Source organism: Dromaius novaehollandiae, chromosome Z (genome assembly GCF_036370855.1).
Source record: "Dromaius novaehollandiae isolate bDroNov1 chromosome Z, bDroNov1.hap1, whole genome shotgun sequence".
In the NCBI taxonomy this organism is placed as follows: Eukaryota; Metazoa; Chordata; class Aves; order Casuariiformes; family Dromaiidae; genus Dromaius; species Dromaius novaehollandiae.
In genome coordinates, this window is record NC_088132.1 from 75,236,864 (window position 1) to 75,256,943 (window position 20,080).

Sequence of the window (20,080 nt, forward strand, 5' to 3'; positions counted from 1 at the left end):
GTATCAGAATGGTGATGTGAGCTGAAATGTGAAACAAAGGTATAGATGAAGTGAATGACTGGAAATGGTGCAGTGTGTTAGACTTCTGCAACAGGTTATCAGAGCTCCTCTGCTGAAGTCCTAAGTTATGTCTATACAAGCTATCTTTACACTGATGATGTATTTGCTGTCACATCAGTTAGTTTCTACTGGTATAATCTTCCCTTAAACAAACTGTTGCCCAAACTGACATGGTTGCACTGGTGTGTTCAATAAATTAAATTTTATAACATTTTAGTTAAATTGGTACATGATTCTGTGGAAAAGAATTTACTGAAGTTGGACTAAACTTTCTCAGCTGCATCATGACTGCTTGTAGTGTTAGTCTGACATTACTGTTATCTGCAAGTACGTGACTAAGATGGAATTTCTGCAGACATTGCAGGGAAGCATCAATGTGCATATGATTAAAATACTCTTTCCCTCTCTTTCAGCTTTCTGAAACGAAGGTCTTTACTGCTTCATCTGTTCCAGCTGAGAATCATGTCACTTCTGGGCAAAGGTAAGCTCTTCTTCCACCTTTTCCTCTATACCTAAAAATGTTTCACTTGGTGAAGCAGTATTAGCTTGCATATATTAAAATAAATGTTGAATAAAACACAAGGACGGTCCTGGTCGGAGATTGCTCAAGCTAATTTTAAAATTGTGAAAGCCTTACTTGCAAAGAGTTAGTTCTGTGTGTTCCTATGTTACCCGTATTTGACTGCGGATGTGGAGCCAAGCTTGTCAAATCCATGAGGATAATACTGTGAAGACTGTGTCTTTTACACAAAGACCCCTATAGAGCAGGGAAAAAGCGTTCTGCTTTTGAAAAGGAAGCACTGGCATTGCTGTGCAGAAAATGGGAAGCCAGACCCTCCAGGTTCAAGAAGTATTCAGAATGCGTCTCTTTGACAAATATGTTAACAGAAAAGCTTGCATTTGCAAGAAGGTGAATTGCCTGATGATCATCAAGGTTGCTTGTCTTTGCTTAAGGTAGTAATTTCATATAGAGAACCAAAAATACAGTAGTTGCTGCCTTACTTTGTTTTTTTTTGTCTTAACTCAGTGCCTGACAAATGGTGATGTGGAAATAGTTGTCTGCTTTAGCCAACACTTCCTCAGGTTACAGGAAAGCAGGTTAAAGCTGCGTGATCAGTATTTCTGTAGTCAGAAAGCATGATATATGAAAGTTAGATGGCCTTACAGTCCCAAACATCTTGATACAGCTTTAATGCTGTACTTAAAGAGTGCAGTAAAACTTCCCTTACAACATGGATGGGACTTGGAGGCAGCGTGGTGTCAGTTGTTTTAGAGTCTATATTCTTTTACTTCTTAAAAGTAATAATGCATTAGTTTTGATGTAAATATTTTCCCAAGTGGATGTCCTTCAAATTATTTTAGAAAACACTGCAGTTTATAAATTCAGGTTCTAGTTACTGTTTTTTTTTTTTTCCTTTCCTAAAAGAAAACTTTTGCATGCTTGCTTCAGTATCTAATCAATATCTCTAGTATACTTTATCCATAGTAATAAAAGTGCTAAAAGCAGCTCTTCAGCCCAAGCTTGCAGTGTATTTAGGATAAACTTCAGTCAGAATTTTTGGAGTAATTTCTCTTATTGTATGAATGCTTTGTTTTACCTTGGATAAACCTCTGCTAAACATGTTAAGGGGTAATAGGCCATGCTAAATATATGAAAATACATGTTTCTTATCCTGCGAAAGGTAAATGTGGCAGAGCAATTTTGGATATGTGCCTACTATCTGAGAAACTTAGCTTCTATTTCTGCTGCTCTTGCAGCTTCCATGTGATCAGGCATTAACTGAATTGCTGCTTGTGTGACTTCATCCGTTACCATCCTCATGCCCACTTATACAGGCCTTTGATCCCTTACTCTTTGTAGAAGGATTGTGTGATGTACAGGGGATGTGGATTATTGATACGTATAACGGGTTGGCAGACGGAATTCACTGCAATGTGACATCTCTTTTATCACTTGTCTCCAGTTACATGCTTATATTAATCATATAGATTACTTATATGATGCATGATGTAGTAGGAGTTGATAATATTTGAGGAAAAGTGCAAAAAATACTTAGATTCTAATTGTAGTGGAAAGTCTCAGCTAGCAGAATTTCCCTTTCTAGCAGAAACCTCTATTCCACCTCGTCATATGGGAGTTCTTGTGTGGTAAGTAGATGAGCAAGATTCACAAAGACTTAATTCTGTTGTGGGTATGGCAGCTTCATCTATGTATTGTTAGTGCTTTCTTCAGTTTCAACACTGTGTAATCGTCGTGTTTATACTAGCTAAACTTTGCTTTTTCTTACAGCATTGATTTGGTAACACTGCTTCAAAAGCCTGTGACTTCCACCCAAGAAACAGAAGGCAACTCATTTGAGGCTCCCCAGCAGCAGACCTTTGGCCAAGCCCTGGTCTTCACAAATTCTCAGCACAGCACCCAGATGGCATCAGGAACTGGCAGCTCCAGTGCTGTAAACTCCTATTCTCCTCAGAGTCTGGTAAAATTGTCTTATGGTTTCTAAATACTCTATACCTTGAAGAGTAGATATTTCAGGTCAAACAACTCTTCCAGTAATGGCTTATTTCATGAGATGTTTCAATATTTGTAAAATTCAGGATGCAGATGTTGAAGGAACTAGATTAAAAATATCCTCACAAAAATGTAAAATACATGACGACTTCTGTTTTTGATAGGTGATTCTTTCTTGATCTACATGAAGTACTTGTATTAGTTTTTGAGTAGAGAGCAGATGAGTTTAATGCATCCTGATTTGGGATGAAATTGTTTATAAAGTGAAGTTCTATGCCAGAAAACTATGATGTGGTATTTCCAAGCACATATCTGACTGCTGTTTGTGGAAAACTGACTATTTCTGAGTTTTCTGGAGTGAGGAAGAGTGGCTTCCCTTAATTTTGAGGGTTTGAAATTGGACACTTGAATAGCTTCTCAAATAATGAATACAACTATTAGTAAATTTTAGATTGGGAGGCCAAACCCACTAGCTCAATGGAGTGACGCTGCTGCAGCTGAATGATCCCAGGTCCAACCAGTAGTAAGGCTGAGAATATATTCCCAGTAGGCATCTACACAAACACACATACATACACAGCCAGCCACACATGTCAACACAGACAGATGCACGCCATACTCACACAAATAGCACCAGTAGCATCAGCCTGTTCCCCGCTGGCTGATCAGGAAGAAGGTCCGTTGGGGGGACGTAGATAAAACCGGGTGCAGTGTGGATGCCTCCAACAGCTGGGCTTAGATACCCCCCCACCCCAGGCTCCCAGGTCACTTTGCCTGTTCATCTGGCTTGAGGTTTGTTAGTGATAGCACACTCATTTGCATACCCTCGCTCTCTCCAGTTGCTGGAGACCCATGCCCTCTGACTCATGATCCCCCCTTCAGTTGCTGGCACTTAATTTCACCTGCTTTGGTGTCTCCAGTTGCTGGCACCCTGTCCCCCCACCCCGCCATGCACACACATGCACACAGATTAGAGAGTCTCTCACCCAGGAAAATAGAAAGGAATTTAATAAGAAGATAAGACAGACTGCACTAATCAGGTACGGGGCATGGCCAGACAAGCCTCCAACCACCTATTTACACACGACAGGTTCTTTATCCCCTTGTCACCCTAGTTTCCCATATTTTTTCCTCTCCAAATAGCCTGGATGCCTCCCTTACTCCCCTAAACATCCCATAGTAAGTCTTGCACAATCACAGAATGCTCTTCCCCTCCATCCCATAATGTGTAATACTGGCCTTAGGCAGTAACCCCCCTCAGTGTGAAAGGTGCTCTGGAGAGCTCCCGTTGACTCATCTTGCTGGGTTTCACACTTGGACAGCCAGGCTGATGCTCTCCTGGGGCAGCTCTGGGAGGAGCCCGGATAGTTCCTCTAAGTAGGTAATTTGGGTTCCCCCACCTGCCATTGTGCTTCTGCACTCCTTAGTACATGTTGAGATGAGCTTTTTATCACATAACCTAACAGTAAATATGTGCTATTTTGAGGTGCGTGGATTCGAGTAAATCAGCGCTATTCCAGGCATAACGGTGGAAGTACATCGGTGCATAAGCAAAGGATCTGGCCTTACACTGCAACAGCTGAATTTTTAGTTGACTGTTTATTAGTAATCTAGAGCTGCAAAGGGTTGAACTGCTGCCAAACAGCAGCTGTAGACATTGATCTTAAGGGTATGTTCAAATTATTTACAACATACTTATCTCCCCCCTCCCCCTTTTTTTTGTGTGTGTGTTTTGCTAGTCTGCAGTTCTCTGTTCTGGCTTTGGAGAGCTTGGATCCTCTAAATTGGCAAACTCTACTGGATCCCAAATCTTGGACCAGTTGAAATCTCCAGGTTTGGGTCAGTTTACCTCTCAACAAAACAATAGTAGCTCTACCACTACTACCACGACTACCACATCATCCTGGGATCTAAAGCCCCCCATTTCTCAGTCCTCAGTCCTTAGTCAGTTTGGTAAGTGCTTTGACATACTGTTTTCTCTTTCTCTCTCTATCCTAGTCTGTGAGATTTCTCAGCATAAACAAGAGTTTAAAATGGACTTGATGAATGGCTTTTTTTGAAATGTACTGCTAATAATATGATTGGATAGAACATTTAAAGTTCCACTTATTTGCTGATAATGATGTTATGAATATATCACAAAATAAGTTTTGAGAGATTTAAGCCTATTAATAGAAGCAGTGCATCTTTAGAAGTGGTTGAGCTTTCATGTAATGTCGTCTTTGAATTAATGTACTTAAAATTTAAATGGAAATTTGATGTAACTTTGTTTCTCAACAAATTGTGAAAAATACTCATTTTGGTCATTCTGTGTGTGCTGCTTCTAGCTGAGTATAAAGGCCTACCATATTTTGTCTTTGTCCTTTTTTCATTTTTTTCTGTCCTAACCATTGCATGAATTTGCAGTGAGTATTTTTCTTTATAATGTCCATCCCATCTCAGTGTTCTTCCATCATGTACAAATCTACACCTGCTGAGAATGATGCAGATTATGTATTTTGTCTTTTCATAGCTGTATGGATTTTTCATTTAATTGAGTAAAATTAGGATAAACGGGTAAAAATGGCATGAACTTTTTTTTTTGGCAGTGTAGTTTGTGGCAGTGCTCTGACTGTGAGGAAAGATATGTCTTCTGTCTATCTTGTGTTTGTATGTGTCTATGCATGTTTCCAAATAGATAAGCAAGTTTTGTAGCAGTTATAATCTTTCGCACACAGTAATGCTGCTAAAATGTTTATGTACATTTTAAGTTGCTTTCTAATGCAGCTTACCAACTGAATATACAAATCTTGTATGTTGTGAGTGCTGTGGATCTCTTATGATTATTAGCCATTGCTCTGAGCCATTGCTTGACTTTCACTATCTGAAAACTATGAAAGGGAAGACCTGGAAAAAAACTACCCATGTCTAGTATCTCTTGACTTTCAGAGAGATTCGATAGATGACTTCCTGCTTGTGCTGAAAATCTTCTCCTTTTTAGGGTCAGGAAATCCTAATTCATAATACCTCTAAATGGCAACTCCAGACACTTTGAAAGTAACCACAATTTAGAGGCACAGTTAACTGTAGTGAAAATTGCAGTATTTGGCTAAAATAAGCCATGACAGTTTTTTGAGGCCTAATATGTGATGATACTATATGACTGTAAAAATAGGTATATGTTCTCGTATTTTTAAAGAAAGTTAGATAATGCTAGCTCAAAACTTAGATGCTACCCACTATAGCTGTAAACCATGTCAAGTAAAGTGTGTCATAGCTGTAAACTGTCGAGCCCTCCCCCCAATTCTTAACATAAAGAGTAGAAGCTCTGAGAGCAGATTTTAATGCTTTAATTTTTGTATTTCTTTTTGCAAATGCTGGCTAGACTTTAAATCCCAGCCTGAACCATCTCCAGTTCTGAGCCAGCTGACTCAACGACAGCAGCAACAAGCGCAGGCAGTCCCTGTTCCTCCTCCTGGGTTGGAGTCCTTCTCCTCCCAGGTAAAGCTCCAAGAGCCGTCGCCAGTAGACACCTCTACAGCTGTTAGCAAAATGTTGCAGCTCCCCAGCATATCTATGGATAACCAGGCAGTGACTGCCCATCAAACCCAGCAGAAACAGATGAAACCACAAAAGCGGAGGATAACTCCGGCATCCAAGGTGTGTAATTCAGGGGAGCTAGTCCTCTGTAAACATGTACTGTGCGTTGCTAGGGAGGAGGAGAGCAAGTGTGTGGTGTATTTCTTGTCTATGAAGGAGGAAATGCTAAGCTTAGATAGTTTTACAGTCCAAAATAGTGATGCTGTCTTTTCCAAGCACATAACCGATTGCTCTGTGTGGAAAATGACTGTTCTGAGTGATTTTGGATTGACTTAGTGGTGTCTACAAGATGAACGTTGGATGAAGGGGGATGAACATGGATGACATGTTCAAATTACAGAATAGCATGGCTTACCTTTTCAGCTCCAAATCAGGGCATAGACTCAATAAATGAATTTCAGGTTATAAAAGTATAGTTAATTTATGTGATGTAGATTGGAGGGTTGTGGTAGATGTAGTCAGCAGCAAACATTTAGGTGGTAATTGAATAAGCCCGTAGTTAAAGGAGGGGAGGGTATTTTTTTTTTATACCTTTAGCTAGTGTATATGAAGAATTGTGACTTTTTATTTTTTATTTTTTATTTTTAAAGATTCCTGCCTCTGCAGTGGAGATGCCTGGATCAGCTGATGTGACGGGGTTAAATGTTCAGTTTGGAGCTCTGGAGTTTGGGTCAGAGCCTGCGCTCCCAGAGTTTGGATCAACTTCAAGCAATGAGAATACTAGCCAGGCGACCAACAATAGCTTGTACTCAAAATCAGTAAAGTATGTGCGAGTTCCCTTTGTGTATTCTTACATGTCCTCTTCAAGGGTCAAGTTTGTGCCAAAAATGTCAAGGCAAAGTTACCATGTAACGGAAGGGAGAAATATGACTCCTAAGACTGTGTTTTCTGTGGGTGGCATCTTAAAGGAGGAATCTCTTTTCTAATGGCAATCAAAATCTCCTTGGATGAGTGAGTGAGAAGCTGGAGATGACATGCAAATATGTAAATAACCTAATAAGCTGCCCTTTTTAGCATTGCTTTCTCATGTTTAGTTGTCTTGTTTTTCAAATCTTTTTGAGTGTTTATTTCCTTAGAGCCCCTATTCTTCCGCTTTTGATCCAGGAGAGATGAATGTTGTATGTTATATACCTTTGTCAGTAGATTGGCACCAGATTGTAGAACTAATGTTCCTATGGGATGAGAAAAGAGTATGCAGAAGCTCTAACTTAAATGCTAAAATTGCCAATGATAAATACAACCATACTAGTAACACTTATTTGTTTCTTCATTACAAATTTTGCTTTGTGTAGTCCATTCTTAGACTGTTATTGTAGTATTAGAATTCTATTGCAAGAGATTAGGTCTATCTCATCATATACCAGACTTCTGTGGACCTGGTTGTTTAAAAAAGTGGGATTATCATGTCCCCCAAAGCAAAATTATAGGTTTCTCATAATTAGGTTTTCTAATATAAATAATGTGGATTTGAATAATTTTACATGAGATACACACTAGATAACTGTATAGGAGCTGATATTTTCATGAAGGTAATTTGAGATGATGTTTACCAAGATGATAAATAACTTTTACTTTTTCCAGTGATCCTTTGAATACCTCTTTGCCAATATCCAATACAGTACAGGAGTCCACCTACACAACCTCTGCCATCACCTCTTCCAGTCTGACCTGCTCATCCCAGAGCACTAGCCCAGTAACAACAACTTCCTCCTATGACCAGAGTTCTGTGCATAGTAGGATAGCGTACCAAAGCTCCATGGCTCCGTCTGAATCAACCCCTGTTGCAGTTACGGTGAGTGAGTTTCAGAAATAAGACCTTGAAGAGAGTTTAAATATTCATGTTATCTACGTTAGACTTGTATTACCCTGCTATTTTAATACTTTTAATCAAACCAAGTGGTATCTTTGATTCCCAAGCCATTCTGTCCTCCGTTCTTACTTTTCTTGTTGTGTAGCTATTTCCTTGCCATACTGTATTTGGGATACAGTAGCCTCTGATCTTATGGGTTTTGACATCTTAAATTGCTGTCTGACCTTTTTTCTTAGTAACACTTACCCTTCTATTTGAGTTTCCTTCCCTGAAGCTTAGCTTTTAAGAAAGGAACTATCTCTCTATATAAATATTAGTCATAATATTTTGCCATGTCTTGACAGTTTCTGTCCAAAGGTAATATCGTTTATTAAGTTTATATGGCACCTAGCAAATGGATCCAGAACTGTTTGTGGCTCCTGCAGCATTACTCTTCTGTTAGATTTAAACACCAGTGGGAATTAGTTTCATGTTTTATTTTAAAAAGCATATGGGAGATCTAATCTAGGACAGAGAGAATCTCTCTCTCTGGAGGCATTCAAAAGCACCTACTCTCTTTGTATAAGGAATGTAGGTTTGTTTTAAGAGAACTTAATTTATTAAATGCTTAAGGAACTTGTGAGAATTTAAGGGTTTTTTTGGTTTTTTTTTTTTTTTTTTGTGTTTTCTTTTTACATCTGGCCTTTGATATGTAATGGCTCAGTCACACTTGTCTTCTGCACTAGCTCGTATGTACTGGTGAGGACCAAGCATAGACTATCCACTTCTGTACTCCAGCGTTATCCAAAAAACAACTGGTGCTTCTCAAGTCTTATCTTTCAATGGAAAAAAATGGCATTTTGGCGTCTCTGTGTAACTTGGATAGTTAAAATTGTGAGTTGCATTAGATCAAAAGCACAACCATTTCCTATATGTTAACGCAATTCTCTTTCTTGCATATCGGTGTGAACCTGAAGTTTATGTTGTATACCGTACATGGGAAAGTCTCTTTCAGATGGGTGTAGTTTGGGCAGTGTATGGGGTTCTGTATGTTCAGGACACCTTGCACTTGAGACAAGTTTATTATGTGGTTTTGTTAAAGGCAGTAACAAGTTAATTTCCTACCTTTATTGTCTTTAAGTTTAGAATGAACTTAGAATTTTGCATGAAGCATGTTGTATGTGTGAATCAGTCTGAAAATTTAATATACTGCTCTAAGGTGACTTACTCATTTCTCCTTTGTTTACAGAATGGGCACAGTGGTGGTCGAACACAGCCAACTCTTGACAGTAAGTTTTTACAAAGCTTCATTATACACAGGACTCTTTTGCGGACCTTTCCTTACTACTTGGTATGCCCACAGTTGTAGCAGTGATACCTGGTTTAAGGTTTTGTACAGTTCTTGCTATTTATCTTTAACTAATTTGAGTTTATTTTGTACTTGCAAAGAATGTACAGCTTGCTAATTGGCTAATGCCAATATATGAAATTAGCCCTATTAAATATATACTCAAATGTGCAACCCTGGGCAGTCTTAGAGTTAGAAAAGCTGCCACTTTTTTTTTTTTAAAGTCCTCTGTCAAAAATTTGTGTGTGTGTGTGTGTACACATATATATTTTTTAAATTATATATATTATATATATAGTATGTATTATATGTATTTTGACCCATTTTTCAAATTGCCATTTGGGAAGCTGTGATTAGCCTTTAGTGGTAATGAAGCAAAGCCACATTCTTTTAAAGTACGTCTTACTGCCCATAGTGCTGCTTATGCCCTGTTGCAATCCTGTGAGCAATAAGGGTGACTACCATGCACCCTCTGCTGGGTGGCTTGCTGTCTTGCAGTAGGGTAAAAATACGATAGTGCTGGCTCCGATATAAGCATTATTGTTTTCTTTGTATCGGCTTGTTTTTAGCACGCTGCTTTATTTGTGTTGCCCCTAAAACTCTCTTCCTGGAGTTAAAATAATTAAAATACAGTTTTTGCCCTTCTGGCCTTTCTGTGCAGCTTTATGGAAATTTTCAGGTCAGCGGTGTGAATTAATATCTTTTGTAATTCTCACACTTCAATTTTAAATTTATCCTCCTCTTAAATGTCTCCTCAGTTGTGTCAGGAGTGGGGCAGCTTTTTTTTTTTTTTACTTTATGAGTAGAAAGGACTTGAGTATTCAAACCTGTAAACGCTGTTTTTTCTTACCACCAGCTTCTGTTTAAGTTACCTCTTAAAAGAAATTGTAATATATAAGACACCTTTTCAGATGGAAAGCTTTCTTACTCTCAAGTACAGAATTAATAAATGAAGTGTTGAAATTCACTACAGGACTTACCCTTTCTCTATGGAAAATGAAATTCCAAGAATTCCTAATATTTTTGTAGTTACTTTGTAAGAGCTTCATTTTCGGTCCCTTTTTCTATGCCAGTTCTCATTCGAGTTTTTTTTTTTTTCCCCTGTATCTCGAGCCTATAAGCTGGAATCCACCTTCTTCCGTGTGTCTATTTCACACATCCAAACTATTTTGAACCTTCTCTTTTTTTATTACCATTTAAAAGTACTGACCTTTGTCCTTCTGTATGTGCTGCCAATAGCCTTAATTAATAATATTTTTCATCTCTTGTCTTTGCTATTGTTGTTGTTTAATATCCAGATCTCATCCTCTCTAAAACTTAAGTCATTGAAAACATGACTGTTGTTATACTTCTGACCATCCTATACCCTCCCCGCACCCCCACTGCATTCCATGTTCAGGCATCTTATAAAGGCTCTTAATGAAGATGATGATTCGTTTCCCTAAGTAGGGGACATCTATTTTGACTTCAAGAAGTGAACGAATCAACTCTGGTCTAAATATATTGAAAGTTGTAAATGTCATTTATTTATTTGTAAATGAATGTTGCCAGGAGGTATGGGGTGATTTATTTGCCTCCTTCATAACTGTGCTTTCACTTCTGTCACTTTTATTTCCTTCTCTGTTCTGTTACCCTCACGCCTATTGCCAAGGCTGAGAAGTCTTGATTTCTTTTGTGTAGCGTCCAGTCCAGCAACCTGACTTGGGACATGTAGGGAGAAAGCTAAAACAATAATGTGAACAGTGATGCTTAACTTCCAAGCATGTATTTGGCTTTTGGTGAGCGTTTTAAGTTGACTACTTTTATCCTCACAAGCATGCAGGTTAATGGTTGAGCCCTTGGGTAGTGATCTCTGGTATTGTATGAAAGCATGGTCCAGCAGAAGGCAGGGCTAAACTCATTTCTTGAGTTTTACTGGTGAGCGAGCGTCTCTCTGTGCTCTTCAGAGGACAAAAGGAAATAGTGTAGGAACAGCAAGGGAATTATTCTGGGCAGTAGAGTGTTTCAATGGCTTATTAAAAGACAGTGATCCTCTAGAAAGGTACAGTTATGGTAAATTGATTCTACTGTATATAGGCCAAAAATGTAATTTCAATGTTAAGCATTTCTTGCTATTGAAGTCAAGTAAAGTAAGGCAGTATTTGACAACTCTTCGGCCATTTAAAGTGCTTAATGCTGTATTTGGTGTGGCCTTTTATTGTAGCTCATTTTATTCTATGTTTTTGACTCAGTGCTCCAGACTGGTAAGTTGTATGTACCCTTGTACTCCAGTGATCCAAATTTCAGACTTGAAAAGTGCTGCATAAGTGGAAGAGAAGAAGCAGAGGTGCAGGCAAAAGTAGGTTTGTGCAGTGTCTTGAGGACTGCAGATAATTTTTCTTTGTGGAAGGGGACTGGAATCAAATGCAAGGAATTTTAAAATGTGGATGGAATTGTGGGCAAAAGCTAGTAATCAAATAGTGAGAGGTGAAGTACAGAAGACTGTAGTTTACTGCATATGTGCCAGTGAAAATCGTAAATCTATTGTAGGTGACAAGCTTAAAGGGGGAAAAATTGATAGTTCTGTTGCCATCTGAATTTTCTTTAATAGCCAGACTGTTTGATACTGTTACTGGTTCTCAACCATCAGGTTTTTGTTAACCAAGTGGAGAGTACTACTGTATTCCTGAATCCAGCTTAGGATGTTAGGTATGCTGGGATTCATCTCTGAATGCCTTTTTCTAACTTATTGCAGCTACTTCATCAGTTCCAGCGTCTAAGACAGAGCCCTCTCCCTCATTACCTTCTGCTGGTTCTCTGCCTAGCGTGGTGTCCACTACTGCTTCGCTTCTGCCTTCAGCATCACAGCACTCGGCAACGTTGCCCAGCTTGCCTCAGTCCAGTGATTTGGCCAGCAGCTCACTTTCACAGTTAAGCAGGTACAGTAGGAGTTGTGGTAAACTGAAAGGAGCTGAATTTTGGGGAAAGGGCAGATTGCAAGGGTGATTGTGTATGGGGACTGTCAGACAATAGGGTCCCATTTTATGTCATTAACTTAAATTAGGAGAGTTATTTAGAGACTGGCATGTTTCTGGCTGTGAAGTGTAAGCCCTGGGCTGCCTCTTAATGATACAGCAGCTGCTGCCCTCAAATTTTCAGGGTGTATAAACAACTTTGTGTTTCAAAGGGCTTCTGCTTCAGTTTTATGCCAGTTAGTTAACTGATCCTCCACTTTTTTTTTCTTTCCTACTTTGTCTGTAGTGCCTGCTGTTTATTCAGTACTGTAGACTTGAAATCGTTCCTTAACAGTTTACTTCCTGGCTAATTTTAAGCATTGTAGTTTCATTCATGTTTATATTTCTTAAAATTAAAAAAGTGAAATTTTTCCGTAGGGACAATGTGTGGATTTTTCTATTTTTAAGACACTTCCTGAGGGCGCTTCCAAATAGCAGGTTGTTGCTCTTGGAATTGCATTCAGCACAGCTTAGCTCATTTACATTATCTGTTTGCTTTTCAGTGCCTGTTACTTGAGCTCTCTTCTCAGGCATGTGACATCTTGAGGCTATACTGGTTGGTTAAGTTTTTAACGCTGACCTTTGTGCTGTATTTGGGTATTCTGAGAAATTAATGGGATATCACAGGTTTTTCTCTGTTTCTTAGCTGGGGCACAATTGATTCCCTTTTGTACCACAAGTGTTTTTTGTTGAATGGAATTGCGAATGTGTCAATGAGGATTATTCCATTCATATTAGAAACATCATCTCTCTGCACTTCCATTTTTTGAAAAACTTTGTATATTGGTAGAAATTTTGGTTGGAGGGTTGATGCTGTGGGGCAGATGCTGACTGACATGGAAAGGTGGTGCCTGAATTCCAAGCACATCTGACTATTGTGCTGACAGCTCTTATCTGAGTCTCTGCTATAGGTCAGATAATGAATTAAGGCTTCTTAGAAGAGGGGTTTTGTGGGGAGGGAATGTTTTAGAACTGTATGCTGGACTAAACCATTTCTTTGCTTGCTACCTGAAGTGTTGTCATCCTGACTCCTGCAGATGGGGAACAGTTTTAAAGTCTCAAAGTGAAATGAATCTGTGAAACTTTTGAGACTTGGACTGGTCCCTCACCTTGACCAGCTGACAGAAGTGTCCTCCCTGAAATTAGGGCATATCGTTCAGTCTGAAGCTTTGTTATAAATACTGCTGTATTTTCTTATGGCTATTTCCATGGAAAATACTAAAATATTTGTTGTGTTCAAGATCTCTCTTGCTTCTGATTCACATGAGGAGGGGCTTATTGAACACCAAACCATATATATTTTGAAGTGAACATGCAAATACATGAGTGGTTACAGTCCAGTTCTAAGTCATTGTGTGATGGTTGGCTTTGTTCAGTGTTTATTTTTTTAATCCTTATTGTACTATGAAAACTCTGTTCTTGACGTTGAAGGTAAGGTATGACTTTGGTTAATGTAGATATTTAAGAATCAGTTTCAGTCATCTTTCAAGGAGACATTTAATGGTCTTTGGATTATAGATGAATGTTGGTGCTGCTGTTACTGCCTCAAGTTTACAGGCCTGCTCATCTAGGCAAAAAGGTAGTGCGAAGACTAGATTTGCTTCCTAAAACTAAGTTACCTGAGTATGTCTTTCAGCAGTGGATTCTTTATTGTGGCATTTTACAGTGTATGTATAAAACTGAACTGGTTGTTCTGATTTGTGTTTTAAATGAGGAAATGGTTTTTGGGGGGCGTGGTGGTATGAACTGAGCTTGATTGCCAGATTCTGTAGTAGTCTAATTTTCCTGCTTTCACAGATGATCTGTATTTGCTGGGGGTTTTTTCATCTTTGTCTTTCGAGAGAGTGTTGGGGCTGTTGGCCAGCTAATAGGGCAAATACCCTATAGTTTTCATTAGTTGACCAAATATTATGCAGATTAAATTATCAGAAACACCATAGTGAGTCAAACCAAAGCACTGCCTCACCTAGTACTTGCCTCCAGTGGCAGCCAGTAATAGCTGCTCAAGGAAAGAATAAGAAACTAGCCATGTGTCATGTGAACCTTCTTCTGGTATACTCTTCTAGTTTGGGGCATTAAATGTCCTGGAGTCTTTGCAATGTAATTCCTGAAGCAACTGTTGGGTTTTTTGTTTGTTTGTTTGTTTTTTTTAATGCAGTAAACTGATAAATAGGAGTGAGTAGTGTGTTAGATTTTTGTCACAACGTTTATTGGAGTGTTGTGAGACGCTAGCATGTTATCATGCTCCTTTGGCACACCATATTAATTCCATGTTGTAATTAATGGTTGACTATGTACTTTAAAATTTTCCACTAAGCAGTAGGTAGTAAGAAAGGAAAAATTGTCCATATATTTTATATATGTATTTAAGATATAAGCTGAGTCTAAGATAAATTAATTGTACGAATTCTTTACAATTTCTTTCTAGCTCCCTTTCCAATCATCAGAGCAGCCTCTCCCCTGCCTCAGTGTTGTCTTCAAGCACATCACATGCAGTAAGTCCTGTTTGCATTTCAACAGATGTTTGGCGTGTAGTCAGTTTATCTGATGGTTAAGACCTTCTCTTAATGTTCGTTGTGTCCCAGTACACCAAGAACTGAGACAAGAGCTTTATCGGGGGAGAAGGAAGACTGCCAGCCCTCTAGTGGCGAAAAGATTCATTACTGCTTGTGATTTGTACTCTGCTGAGAATAACTGTTACAGAGATTTGCCTGTTGCACAACTGCAGAGGAAATTTCCAGGCAGGGGGAGGGAGTAAAGAAAGAATTTGTTGTAGCAAGTGTATTAAAAATAGTCTTTAAAAGTGGCTCTCTGAAAGTGCTCCAAAATATGGAGTGTTAGCAGTCTTCACTGAAGATGTTAGCTGGCAAAGTACGGGTGATGGCATGATACATGTAATGACAAATGCCTCTTAAGAGATGATTTTAGAATTTACTACGTGGCATTGCTGTCACCTGTGTATCGAATAGGCTGCTCTAGATGAGCTTGCACAAATTTAAATGAGATGCACGCTGCCTGGTGCGTCAGTGATGGGATACCTCTGTACAAACCCAGTTGGAACATGCAGATATGTCACTGTGAGCATGGCTTTTCTTTACATCTGTACTTCAGTTTGTAATGCTCCGTCCCTACTGGGTATATATCTTGAAAATTCACTTATCCAAATGTCCTTCTTTCCTGTGGTCAGAGTTGTTTTGGCACTTGCATGTTGATGATACTGTTTTGCAAGTGTGATCAGCTTACAGTTAAGGCACTGTTTTGTGCTGGATTCAATCCAGGAACTCCTTTATACTCCCATGTTCCTGTAATATATCTGGTCTGTGTTTCAGGTTACCATGTTGATCCTGTTATAGGGCATTGCAGTTTTAATCTTTTAATTTCCACAAATGTCTTGAGGAAATCTTGATAGCAGTGTTCTGTTTTCTTCTTGAAACAAATACTATCTTTCAGAAGAACATAAAAGTTTATTTAAAAGAACAAGTACTGGCTTAAAGGAGTATGCGGTCAAAGGGCGCGAAATGATGCAGTGAGGGACATTTGAGTGATATAATTTTGTGATGGATATAGCTGTTTGAATTTAACTCTCAGTAATAGCTTTCTTTGAACACTTAAGAGAAAAAATTGCAAACATGCAACTTCGTTGCTTGCCTGATATACAGATAATGCATATAATATTGCACGTTCTCTTGCATGTGCTGCTGTTATTTAAAAGGTTGGTTGTTTTTTCCCAGCATCTTCCACTGTGGTTTATTTGCTCTGTGATCCTCATTCTTTTTGTCTCCTTTCTAGCACACTAGTGTTGAGAACACAACTTCGCTCCAGCCCTCAACAACCTTTTCAACTGCTTCAACCTCAGCCACTAGCACCACCTCTTCGGTTGTCAGCATGGCAAGCAGTATGAACACTACAAACAGCCTTGGCCTGAGCGTTACCAGTGTGTCTATACCAGCTGCTACTACACGAGCAGCTCCCTTAGTGTCTTCAGGTTCGCAATATTAACAGATCACGTGGATAGAGGACTTCAGTCTGCAGGGCTGTCAGTTGAGCATCTCACCAGCAATAACTACGCTAAGAAATCCAGTCTTGACTAGCATTTTCAGCATGCTTTATTTGCTGGCTTATAAAATAAAGTTGCCTGCTTGTGTATATTTGAAATATTTGTTAGGGTGTTATGTAGCATTTATACAGCACATTCCCTCCTCAAAGAGCTTTGTAAATAGACACCAGAGCAACTCTGACTTCGTAAGTTTTGGACTAGTAGATTTGTCCAGTTTGTATTCTAGGTTGTGATCAGCTCTTGGTGTGAGTTCACATTTGCTTTAATTTCAGTCTCCTCTGTGACTTGAATTCATTTGGCAGCATCAAAATACACTGTAGTGTCCCAATTATCATGTGTCACATCCCTGCTGCCACATTTACAGAAGGGAAAAAGGTATCTGATGTCTGGGTCATGCCACAGCAAATACCACTTTTGAAAAGGAAATCCACAGGGAAAGAAGGTGGCAAGGCTTCTTGCCCTGAAGTGGGAACAATGCTAAATTGCCCTGTTGTTTCTCTAATCAACTTAAACTGCTAAAAGAAAATCCTGTGGGGGAAAGTAATGATTTAAATATTAAGATCAAACACAAGGATTTCCTCTTTTCCCCTTCCCACATTCTGTAAATGAAGCATCTGATGACTGGCTAGACAAAGTGCATTTTTACCCTTCTGCTTCCTAGCACTGCTTCATGGAGCAATTGAAACTACCTCAGTCTTCTCTTTGTTTTTCCTGGCTGCAATAAGTCACCCGCAGAAAGTATGCTGACAACATTTAGTGCCTCCTGTTGATGGGGACAAGGGAGGAATGTGTGGACAGAGCAGAGAATTTGCTGTCTTAGATTGAGAACACTACCTAAATTTTAGCTTGAAGAGAGGACCAAGGAAAGAAGTTCCTGTAATTCTTGTAATCCTTTCAGATGAAATTAACTACAAAATCAGACTGTACTCTGATGGGACTGTTGTTTCCAGTCTAAAGTAATCTGTGCTTTCCCTTAGTTTGAGGTATGATTAAACTCCTCAGGCTGTTTTAAGCATTTTCATTAACTAACACTAAATTCTTCTGTGTGACTCTGCTCTTTAGAAGCTGTGATAATGCAGCTGTCAGGGCTCATGAGCTCTGTTTTTTCAAGGCTGCAGCCTTTTTTTTTTTTTTTTCTTATTCTTTCTTTTTTTTCTCTTCCCTTAAAGGCTTCTTAAAGTGTCTGTATTTTGGTTCTACAGGCAAAGCTCCCCCAAACCTGCCCCAAGGTGTACCACCCTTGTTGCATAACCAGTATATTGTGGGACCTGGAGGACTTCTGCCTGCCTACCCAGTAAGCAGTTTAATTGTACCTGTCCTTAATTACTTAACCCTTGCTGCAAGTAGGCCCTCCAGACTTGCTGCTCTCTATGCCAAGGCATTTGTGTTGGCACGTGTTGCATCTGGAATCCCTATTCCAGATGTTGAAAAGTACGTGAAATACGTTCAGTGGGAGTTTACAGTTGATAGCAAATTTTAAAACAGGTTTGATTTGGCTGCTGTTGAAGCTGAACGTGCGTTTTGCTATGGTTTTGAATGGAATCAAGTTTTAGGCCCTTTTAGTCAAATTAGAGTCATTCAGGTTTGTCTTACTGGAATAGATTTATTGTAGTGGTGCTTAAAATGTGCTGTGCGTCCAGTCTGTCTACTTTGATAGATTGCACATAGCTTCTTGATGTCTGACCAGGTTTAATATATTTTTATTTAACTGTTTGCTGAATCAGAAGCTTTATTTTAGTATTTTTCTTTAGGTATCACACTGAATGTTGGGGATAACTATGGGCTGCTTTCTGGCCTTCTCACTAGATCTTAAATCATCATATTCTTGGAAGCAGTGATTGTATTAAAGAGTGCTTACTGCATTTACTCTCAGATCTGAATGCCCTGTAGATTTTTCACTGGTTGGTTAATGACACATCCGTGAAAACAGTATTGAAGACTGGACAGTTAAATGCTGTTCAGAGGACTGCTGTCACTGAAAAACAATATTAGGATGACAAGCCATTTCAAGCTTAGCTATGCTAGCCTTAAAATGCTACACTGCACCTTGATAGCACAATGTGACATACAGCTTTCCACCTTCAAAATGGTCTGGGCCTAGATCAAGCTCAGTTTAAAGCCCCACATTAGTCATTGTTAGACAAAAGTGTTATAATGATGTTGTGTTTTTATCTGTCTTTAAGCAGATTTATGGTTATGATGATCTCCAGATGCTTCAATCCAGGCTGCCAATGGTAAGTAAATGGCTTGGCTTTTTCATTTTAAACAAGATACCTTCAGAGTTGGCCCTCTGTGCAACACAAATTTGATGGTGATTGTATATCCTGTTTGGTTGAATATCCACAGAGTTTCTCTAGGTGGTATAAATTTAAGAAGAATGATTGTTGCCACCCACATTTGTCCATCCTGCAAATTCTGTAAACAGAAGTAAAAGCATACTTTCTGCTGTTGAGTGGAGAAATTTTTATCTGGATTGTTGCAGCAGTGTGAAATCTTTTCAAACAGCTTTGAAATCTGAGTGTGGACTCTTCCTCTTAGTGAGGAGTAGGGTTGAACAGCAAGGCACAGTATGCAGATTGGCAACCAGTAAGTGCATCTGACAGGTTTTGGAGACCCCCTTTCTGTATGCCTCATGGCAAAAAATGCATCAGCAGATGAGCTACAAGGGGAGAGTATACTAAGTTTTCTTCCTTGCCTGAATCCAGAATATGAATTGCATGTGAGAGAAGCTGAGCTTCTAGGTAGAATCAGAAAGAATCTCAGCCTAGTTTCCAGAAAGGTAAGGATTTTGTTTCCAGAAAACTGGAGTCAGGAACTTGGAAAGTTTGGTAGTGTGTACCTGAGAAAAGTAAGAGGACTACGTGATGTACTGTGTTGATAGGGGCAGAAGTGGAGCTATAAGCAGCAATCCGGAGAGAGGTAGCACTGAATGAATGTTGCAGTCAGAAAGACTCAAGTCAATAACAGGTCTTCCATATGGAATCTGAAAGGCAGCCAAAGATTCAGAGTCAAATGGAACAGAGGAATGTCCCAGACAAAATGCTGTCTGGTTGCTCATCCTGGGGAAGAGGGGAAAAAAGAATTTGGGGTGGGGGGGGGAGAGAGCACATCTGTGAAGATCTTAACCTCTTGAAGGCATAATTCTTGGAAGAAGTATCTGTTAAAACAAATGGGACTTTCTTTCAGAGAGGTTGATAAGTAACAACATATTAGCAGTTCTTCTGGAGCTGGGAAAGATGATGCAGCTTTCAGGCTGGGCAGGCTTCTAATGGTGGTGAAGAGATAACTCCTGGTGGAGTTGATATGGTACCACAGCATAACACCACAATGCACAGATGAGTTCAGACAACTTAGGAGGGGAATGTTTCCTAGGACATCCTGCATGTCCCAGAAACGCAGAAGGTTTGGGAAGTGTGCCACCGGCTAAAGGGTGTAAGGCTAGAGCGTCATGTAAAATGTTGGGCCATCCTTGGGAAGGCAGGGCTGTAACTTTATGGTTATGTTGGTAGGAGATGGAGCATTTTCTGGCAAGGCTTGCTGAGCTTTTATCAGCCTACATTTCACATCTGTTAGCTTAATTCTGTGGTGTCTTCTGGGCAAGAGACCTTTGTACATGTAGCTATCTCACAGGGCCATGCCAGCAGACCATGCTACTTGGGTTGGGGGAGTTTGGTTCTGAGGGTGCAGGAATTGGTAATTATGGAGGTTATTTACAGGTGGTGGCAGTAAATGGAGAAAAAAA

At 39.4% G+C, this 20,080-nt stretch overlaps 1 protein-coding gene and 2 non-coding genes across 18 annotated transcripts in view; all 3 read left to right on the forward strand.

Moving 5' to 3' along the window:
* The window catches only part of LOC112987795 (ubiquitin-associated protein 2), a 172,339-nt gene that overhangs the window by 57,554 nt on the left and 94,705 nt on the right, over positions 1-20,080 (forward strand). For 14 of the 16 annotated variants that reach the window (XM_064502632.1, XM_064502631.1, XM_064502627.1 and 11 more), the window contains 12 exons: positions 474-541; positions 2,351-2,540; positions 4,312-4,525; positions 5,937-6,211; positions 6,742-6,914; positions 7,733-7,943; positions 9,190-9,229; positions 12,023-12,206; positions 14,710-14,776; positions 16,071-16,266; positions 17,541-17,632; positions 18,522-18,572. In XM_064502632.1, coding sequence (XP_064358702.1) covers positions 474-541; positions 2,351-2,540; positions 4,312-4,525; positions 5,937-6,211; positions 6,742-6,914; positions 7,733-7,943; positions 9,190-9,229; positions 12,023-12,206; positions 14,710-14,776; positions 16,071-16,266; positions 17,541-17,632; positions 18,522-18,572 — 1,761 coding nt within the window. The remainder of the gene's footprint in view (positions 1-473; positions 542-2,350; positions 2,541-4,311; positions 4,526-5,936; positions 6,212-6,741; positions 6,915-7,732; positions 7,944-9,189; positions 9,230-12,022; positions 12,207-14,709; positions 14,777-16,070; positions 16,267-17,540; positions 17,633-18,521; positions 18,573-20,080) is intronic. The other 2 variants (XM_064502623.1, XM_064502626.1) reach the window with 1 other exon arrangement.
* LOC135325179 (small nucleolar RNA SNORD121A) lies at positions 2,847-2,930 on the forward strand. Its single transcript, XR_010386356.1, has one exon. It is a non-coding gene; the product is annotated as a small nucleolar RNA SNORD121A (small nucleolar RNA).
* Positions 6,338-6,419, forward strand: LOC135325180 (small nucleolar RNA SNORD121A). The gene has a single exon (XR_010386357.1). It is a non-coding gene; the product is annotated as a small nucleolar RNA SNORD121A (small nucleolar RNA).